The sequence below is a fragment of the Pecten maximus genome, chromosome 8, assembly GCF_902652985.1.
Source record: "Pecten maximus chromosome 8, xPecMax1.1, whole genome shotgun sequence".
Lineage (NCBI taxonomy): Eukaryota > Metazoa > Mollusca > Bivalvia > Pectinida > Pectinidae > Pecten > Pecten maximus.
In genome coordinates, this window is record NC_047022.1 from 39247555 (window position 1) to 39256633 (window position 9079).

At 36.0% G+C, this 9079-nt stretch overlaps 1 protein-coding gene across 1 annotated transcript; it reads right to left on the reverse strand.

Annotated features, from left to right (window-relative positions):
• Window positions 1-881: 881 nt before the first annotated feature.
• On the reverse strand, window positions 882-4831 carry LOC117333473 (tyrosinase-like protein 2). The gene is made up of 4 exons (XM_033892777.1): window positions 4724-4831; window positions 3340-3930; window positions 2130-2257; window positions 882-1829 (listed from the first exon to the last, which is right to left on the reverse strand). The coding sequence occupies exons 2-4, from the start codon at window positions 3928-3930 to the stop codon at window positions 1052-1054; spliced, it is 1497 nt and encodes a 498-aa protein (XP_033748668.1). The 5' UTR covers window positions 4724-4831; the 3' UTR covers window positions 882-1051.
• Between the last annotated feature and the right edge of the window lie 4248 nt (window positions 4832-9079).

Sequence of the window (9079 nt, forward strand, 5' to 3'; positions counted from 1 at the left end):
TATACTCGTGCACAGTGCAGTATTTAACAAAGACAATATGAAATATAAAAAGAATACTAGATGCCAGAACTTGTCTAATTTACCCTATAATGAGATATATACGCACACGTCTGATGTTTCATGCTATTTTAGACTGGTGACATTTTGCGCGGCGCCATCTTTGTTGGATTCATTGTTATAAGGACATTGATTTCTTAGCAACGATGTACAAATGACCACACCCCTTTTTAGCAAACAATCAGTCAATTCGTCAAATAGTTTAAAACCAAATACATTTTAAATTGTTTTATAGTTTGTTCTAGTGATACCTACAACAATAGAGAAAAAATACAGGACATGGAAATATTCCAATGTGTGTCGGAGGACTTCGGGGATCCATGGCTGTAGAATAGGATAATATAAGGGGAAATTGATAATAGCCGTGTCCGCTTTATTTGTCCATAATGTATCGCAAAAAAAAATGTATTAACGATTGGTACTAAACAAAGTCATCTTGTTTTTGTTTTATTTCCTAGTTCTTATTCCCGTCACAGGGACCTGAATCAGATTACATATACGTATAAATTATGTAGTGTATATAAATTATACACAGGTTATACACGTCTAGTTTAATGAACCATGATATTTAAATTCTTTGTAAATGATTTTGCATAATTAATAATGCGCATCATCCAAGCTGACATATGGCGCAGTTATGGCAGTAGGCCCGCCGTATTAATGCAGCTTTCTGTTTCAATGGAATATTAAAATTTCTGTAACGAAGTTTATTTGTAATGCATGTTTTGGCAATTAATTCACACTGACATCATATACTTCTATAACTGCACAAAGAATAGATTTGCAACAAATTGTTAAAGAAAGAATGTGAGGATATCCATAAGATCAGATTGACAGCCACTTTAATTTGTTTACATCCTTTTCCTTGACCAAACATCGTTTTTTACATATTTTCAGAGAGACGAATCATTATTTCTAGAAAGCTACATGTTCCTTTGACACTGTTTAAAATGATTTGCCCTACATACCCGGTATCAGACCGAGGTGTGCTTTTCTAAAAGAGGTTTCCTCGTGTCCTGGGATCTGTTTCGGCACTTCTGAATTTTTTACCACGTAAAGCTGGTGTCATCCGCTGTCTAGGCTGCTGGAAACCCATTTGTCCTGCAGCCATGTCAACTGTCTTTGCTTTCGATTTGCATCTATTAATTTGGGTGTCGCACTCCAAATACTCACTGCTGCTACAGGCAGAACATGTTGGCGAATCCTCGTATTGGGTTAGTCTCTCAATAAAGTCTCCATAGCCAATAATGTTACGAAGATTTCCGAACGGAATCATTGTTTCACCTCGTCTATGTGATGGTGGTCCCTTGTCGGGATAATCTAAAGACGGATTAACATCACCGGCAGACCTTAATTTATTTCTAAACTGATACCATATGTAATCAACAAAACTGCGGTGAAGGAAAAAAATAGGATCCTGAGACGCACTTTGTAGAATCGACATCTGCTCACCCACCCATCGGTGGGGTCCGTTTTGATATTCTTCTAACGAAATACTCCTAGTTGTCGGCTCGACTATAGGGTCATGACTTTTATAACGTAGTATTTTTTCAACCATACAAGCGCTGATAAGACTCCCCTTCCTACCTATGTCCCGCCTAAGTGACAAGTTGTCAGCTGTTGTCCACCCCTTAAACGGTCCCGAGTCAACAATTCCGAACCCAGGTCCGAAAAACTCATCCGTCCACAGTATGGAGTGTGTAGGTTCGTCCATATCATAATCCATTCGATTGTCCCAATATGGTACGGGGATCCCAAGAGCAGTCTCAAGTCTGAAAAGGAAGGACAACATTTGTCAGTTTCTCTCTCCCTTCCAACAGATACATTATATTGTATACGTATTTATAACCATGTACCACATATTCTGTAGGAGGTACCCATGAAGCTTTATATATCTATCTATAACATAGTAACACAATTGACGAGGGAAGACAACTTTATGACTCGTGCCCTGACCGGGACTCGAACTCACGATCTATGGCCCCTAGTCACCTAGCCAGAAAACCCGCAGCTTTTACCACTGCGCCACATCGGCGTTCCTATAGATTTATAGAAATAACGAGTAAACTTACATCAAGAGATATATTCTATTCCAACCAAGGAAGTTAGGACCTCCATATGCGGCATCCAAGTTTGGTCCATGACTGTGGACGTTGGAAATCAAATCATACGGGATAAAAGAACCCTCTCCTGGAATGACCTAGAAAACAATTGATGGCATATTATAGGAATGTACGTTCAAAACAAACTGATATGTTTTTGATGCCAATTACCGTTTTTTTTTAAATTGTTTATAACGAACGCACGAAGAAACAAGTGTCTCTCTGTAATTTGCGGGTATATCATTCCTAGGTGAATACTTTCTCAAAAGGTATTTGTTCATTAAAATGGTAATTGCCTGTGGATACTCTCCGTGAATCTCGCTGTGTCACCGTCTAAAGTGTACTTGTATATCAAGCTAAAAATACCCTTGTTGTGTGCTTTCTGGAGACATTAAAATCAGGTATAATTCTCTACAACGTAAAACCATCGTATGGTATCGGAAGATAAGTGGAAAAACTAACTAGACGATTCCGACTCGAGAACATAGACTTGCATTGCATGGTTGTCATTGAAGCAGAAGACAATTTGTTTTCTATATCAATCTTTTCTCATACTCAATTGTTCCTTTTTTGTTCCATTCATGAAGTTTCCCATAATTTCATCCATTTTAACAATAAATTGTGCCTTCAGAAAATCAAGACCATTAGCATTGGATATAGAGGTGATTAGTGTTATGATCAGTAACGATTGGTGTCTTTAGTATATTGAGTTGGTTGTTGTAATTACTTACGATTGGTAGATTTAGTATATTGAGTTGGTTGTTGTAATTACGTACGATTGGTCACTTTAGTATATTGAGTTGGTTGTTGTAATTACTTACGATTGGTGTCTTTAGTATATTGAGTTGGTTGTTGTAATTACGTACGATTGGTCACTTTAGTATATTGAGTTGGTTGTTGTAATTACTTACGATTGGTGTCTTTAGTATATTGAGTTGGTTGTTGTAATTACTTACGATTGGTGTCTTTAGTATATTGAGTTGGTTGTTGTAATTACTTACGATTGGTATATTTAGTATATTGAGTTGGTTGTTGTAATTCTTACGATCGGTGTCTTTAGTATATTGAGTTGGTTGTTGTAATTACTTACGATTGGTCTCTTTAATATATTGAGTTGGTTGTTGTAATTACTTACGATTGGTCTCTTTAATATATTGAGTTGGTTGTTGTAATTACTTACGATTGGTCTCTTTAATATATTGAGTCGTTTTGCAAATCGAATCCACTCAGACCTAGACAACATCCGAACTTCTTTCCGTACCCAGTTACATTTGCTTTCTTTTCCGTGAGGCTTCCGGTTCTTGTTTCCTTTCCTGGCCACTCTTTTCGTTCGTTTCCTGAACCGCCTTCCTCTGTTAGATGTAGGTCTTAATGCAGCCCTTTTCACACGTTTGCTGTAACGCGCTCTTCTGCACTTTCTGGTTCTACAGACTTTCTTAGGTATAATTGGTTTTGCCGGTTGTGGCTGTGATGGTGCAGGTGTCACCTTTCGTGGCCTAGGGTTAATACACCTCGACAGAGCATTCTTCAGGAGTTCCTGGATGTATATTCTGGGGGCCTCGGGGTGCGCGAAGTCTAAGGCGGATTGGTATAGATGCAGATGGAAACAATACATGCTGTTATCATCTTCGGTTATGTGGTACTGTCCACGAGAATCACGGTATTGATCACAGTTCCCGATCGGTGAAGATTGTGATAACTGTCCATTTACGGAAGTCAACACAAATCCCGCTATACAGGCAAATACCAAACCGGACATAACTTGCTTCATCTGAAAGGTTAAGGATGCATGGATTCATTTAAGAGTCCTGCAGACAAGGCGAGTTTATATTCAGTTTGCTTTAGTAGTAAATGAGTTAACTTCCCCAGTTCTAACTTATCACATTCACAGGAAGTTCTTTGGCTGGTTTAAATTCTCAGGATGTAGACATTGTAAAGAGTTTAAGGGGATAAGCGTGACCATTGGTATTATAAACAAGGTCTTTTATGTTTTTCTATTGAAAAGCGAGGACTTTAATCACCTGTAGTGTAATCTGTAGGATAGGACTGGGCGGATTTTACTTAGCATGACACCATGTCGCTAGAGACTGATGCGTCAATGTAGTGGTGTTAACTGATAGTAGTATTTCTTTTGTAACTTCCAATGCCGTTGATATTGATACAAATCATATAATATGCATTACAAAGTGCAAGTATGTATACCACTTATATAAATGCACACAGATTCTTTTAATATTGTATCCCGCATAGAAATATACAAAAACCTATATATTTTGTTTTATACAGCTTAGTTAAATGTTCGTAACCATTGGTGATATTAAGAAGAGTGTCTTCTGATTGTTGTTTGATACGGTTTATCTATAAGACGACGGTTTGTTGAATTTCTATTGCATCATTTTGATATAATTAAAAATATTAAAGTAAAAAATATCTTTTAATGAAAAGAAATATCAAAGTAATAATATATATGTTTACAAACAGTAAAAATAAACAAAACAAATCGCTATGGTTCAATACAAAACTGAGAAATTAAATTAAAACTCACACACGCAGAGCGTTCTTACCTTGGTGACAAGGCTGGAAGCATATCCCTCTTTGTTAAGTTCCTGAATTTTGCAGGCTTTTAAATGCTTCGTACTGACAGATTTTTGTCACGGAAACATTGCCCAGCTGATTAATTGTTCGTACTGCAATTAAGACAGTGGGGGTGAAATTAGCCTAACCTACAGAATTAATTTACCTTTTTCCAATCCTGAATTTGAGTTCAACAACATCTACGTTTTGTGTCTAATGTTTTATTTTAATAAAAAAGACGATTTTCAACGCTGGTTACGATACCAGTATATCAAGATTATAAATTAATTTTTGATTAGTTAATTAATTAACAAATTCATGCATTCATTACTCAGATTTAAAAAAAAAATATTTATGAACTTCAGCACGCGCTGATGTGTTAATTGATTAAAGTCTGTTGACATGAATTGTTTTTAAACTTACAAACCAATAATGGTTCCATAATTTTTCCACGGAAACCCCGTGATGAGTGGAATATAAAGTTGACAGACGCCTTGAAACCTTAACAATATAACGCTGTTTTAGTATATCCGGATATCCTGGTAATGCCAGGTTCCTTGTATTACATTATTAAAGTATTATTGTCTTGTATAAGTTCAACCTACTCGTACTGGACTTAACAAACAAATTTTTCGGTACTTATCTAATAAATTTGTGTAACTATTCCATGTTTTATGTCTATATGTGATCGTTTGTGATTTACTTGTGTCTTGATTTAGGAGCAGAATGCATCCAAAATTCGACTATTTTCTTGTATGTACTGTCTTTATTACTTCTTGATTTGATGAAACACTATGCACGCGCGGGATATTTTCAAATGTCTTGGCCGAGACGTCCATCATAGAACATGGCTTTGTACATGTCACGCTGGCCAACGCCTTCGGTCCATGGTTGTTATTTAAACTACTACCAAAAATATTGCTCTTATTTTGTCTTATTGCATTTTCTAGTACTGTTTGTATATCATGTGATTGTATTTGTATTCTCTGTGTCTTGATAAAGGGGCGGATTGCCTCTAAAATTTGACATTTTTCATTGTCCCATAATAACATCTCAAGGAATCGTATCTTGTAGACATACCTAGGATCCAGTGATATCAGGAATACTACCGTTTATATTGCTTCTTTTTGACCCAATAATATAAATCAAATGTCAATGATATATTTTTCTATATATATATTCACGGAATCATAAATCAGACATATTTCTGAGACGGATTGATGAAATATATTTTGTAAAATTCTGTACATGCATGAACCTATTCTTCTATTGATTCTTTTAAGGCATGTTATTTAGGATGACGTGAACAAATCCAACCTTTCAACTTATTCAATATTAGCATATTCCCTGCTTATAGTTAATACAAGTGAATATTAACAAATTAATACAAGTGAATATTAATAAGTAAATACAAGTGAATATTAACAAAATGATACAAGTGAATATTAACAAATTTATGCAAGTGAATATTTACAAATTCAAATTAAATTTGTTAAAGTTATCAGCACATGGATGATTTTATTTTCTGCATGCATCTTCCATTCAACCCCGTTCTAAAATACAACATATTAATAAATTATTTTCCAGGAAACTGTACAGTATGGCATAACCTGATCTGAACAAGGCGACATGCTTATTTCATCAATGTTTACGACTAATTGGTAATTTCAAAAAATATGGCGTGCATGCTTCAATAAATGGTAATTTTATTTATGGCAATAAGTTAACATAGAATCCATCTCCAAGCCATTATACTATGGCATTACCGAGAATCGCAAGTAAAACTAATGTGTAAATGATTTAGCACTAACCGTCTATATAATGTGGTGTCAATGTGACCATGAATATTCAACATTGTCGCCAAAATAAATGTCTGCTTGAGAACGTCGGTAGACCTGATGTATCTAAACGTATCACTGCTGAGAATGTAGGTCAATAAAGTAAATAACAATGATCTCTACTGCTATCCGAGGTCTTGAGGGCGGGTCGAGCGACCACAGTCCTTTCCGTAATATTAATGTCGGAATATATACCAGGTGTAAGACGTAACACGTCGTATCTAACGCATTCAAAATCCATAACACGTGTCCTTACAATTTATGTAAATCTGTGATCGTTAAAATGCCTAATTTACATTAGAATCAGCTCCTATTAAGATGATAAAATAACAGCACAGAAAATGGATACATACGTCTTAAAAGAGTAATATTCTTTCCGGGCAAATTGGACATCCCTGATAATTTGAGTGGAAAACAGCTGTTGCTATTCTGATTATGACGCATTCCCTCTTCCCTTCCTCGAAATAAACATTTGTCGTATTCTTGATCCTCGTGCGGGATGTTGGTGGTTAGGGAGACTACATCTATGGTAACATGGAGCGTATCTTCAGGCTGATTACTACAAGGTGTCTTTTGGAGATAGTTTGTCCTATCCTCCAACTCAGGTGTTTCAATAGTTCTCTGCATCGTGCCTCAAGTAGAAGTCGCTACACTTTGAGATTTTGTCCGTAGGGTGGCCAATCACATTGATAGTAGGTCGGCCTGAGTTACATATCTTTGGATTTTGGGAAGGGGTAGAAATTACCTGCTTGCAGGAAATCACGAAAACAAACTGTCATATCTTGGTCAATATATCAATTATTGTGTATCCTGCTAATGGCGGCGGCTTTGACCTTTTGAGCATGTTCCATCGTCAAATCATTACCGACTTTAAGATAGAACGTCTCATTCGAAAATTGGCAATTGTTCTCCTGAATATAGTCGATTCTGTTCCTGACCACTACTGCAAAGCCATGGTCAACTGGTTTGATGAGTCGGTGTTTTGATGTGCCTTACGCTCCCCTATCCTTCCAAGGTTATCTCTGGATACAAGTCATGGTATGATGTTCGAATATCTCCTGTTTTACAACATCTTTGAATGCCTCCAATCCGGGATTTAGGTGTAGGGTTACATGTTTTTCTTTCTTTTTCTGTTTTTTTGTTTTGTTTTTTGTTTTGTTTTTGATTTTGATTTTCTTAAAAGCATTATAATGGTTCATAATGTTATCCGAGGAATATTTTTTTTTTTTTTTTTTTTTTTTGCGAAGTGTATTTGAAGGCGGACTCGTCTGTAAAAGCTATGTAAAAGCTCCTATACCATTTCGGCATTTTTGGGATTCAGTGGAATGGGAAAAACGTTTAAACCCATTTGGGACACTCAAAGTGTTTCTGTTGACCGGTTTTTATGGCTGGCTTTTGTTTGTGGCGTAGTCTTCTCTTCCGGGGTTTACGCTCTGTCGCTGGCAGAGTGATGTGGATCGCCGGGGGCTGACATAGACCGTCACATTGAAATTTATTACATGTAATTTATTTATGAAGGAATGAGGCACGTCTCTTACTCTCAAAATGGTGTAATTTTTGATAAACAGGTTCCTATCTTAGAAACCAACCCCAAGCGAGCAGTGGCTGTGTTTATGCTTCACATCCCCTGTAGAAGTATAACGATTTTCATATGACAGACATGTAGGATCCTCCCGAATCATGCTATGGCTAACTTGGTCATGGTACCGATGGTTGAGATGTTGTAGGTTATAAAGTTCCTTGTCCAAATTTAAAGCGACTTATACCTTAGATTCAGCATATGGATAATCAAATATACCCATAATATACCGTCGACTTTGCTGTACATATTTTGGGGGTTAAACATTGTTCACTTCGACTGTTGCTTGTAAAATGGTCATCCTGGATTTATTTCGAAGAAAGCGGAATCAGTCATTTACATTTTGTACTTCCGAAATAAAAACGCGTTTTTTCCTAAAATAAGCCGGAAAAGCCTAGGTGATATTACGATTGGGTTACGATCGGTAATATATGAATAAAATCAAGACCGATCTGTTCAAATTTTTGTTTTGTTTTGATTTTTAAGGAAACAACAATAAATTGTTGCAGTCACTTTAAATTTTAGTAATAAATAAAAAGTGCTAGTTTTTAAACAAACTCTTTGAAATTATCACGTTTTTATCCCTTTTTCTTATAGTGATTTTTAACATTATAGTCGCTTAAATCACTTCAGTCTTTATTATGATATATCGATTCTTTATTAATAGTCCGGTCATTGATAATGATCTTTATGTAAATTCAATAACTTTAATTATTAACTTTAATTTTATCATGATATATCGTTAGAGTACTTTTTTCTTATATTCATCATCCCAGCTAAGTAACCCGGGACCTTATCGTGTTTTATTGTTACAGTGGTCCTCTGTGAGGTAGTCTCGCCAATGTCGATATTCAATGACCATTATATATTGTTACAGTGGTCCTCTGTGAGGTTGTCTCGTTATGTCGATATTCAATGACCATTATATA

Excerpts from the sequence above, each read along its gene's own strand:
- LOC117333473 (XM_033892777.1), bottom strand. The coding sequence starts at position 3,930 with ATGAAGCAAGTTATGTCCGGTTTGGTATTTGCCTGTATAGCGGGATTT. Across the intron at positions 2,258-3,339 it reads ATATATTAAAGAGACCAATC|GTCATTCCAGGAGAGGGTTC; the intron begins GTAAGTAATTAC and ends ATTGTTTTCTAG. Across the intron at positions 1,830-2,129 it reads AATAGAATATATCTCTTGAT|ACTTGAGACTGCTCTTGGGA; the intron begins GTAAGTTTACTC and ends CTTCCTTTTCAG.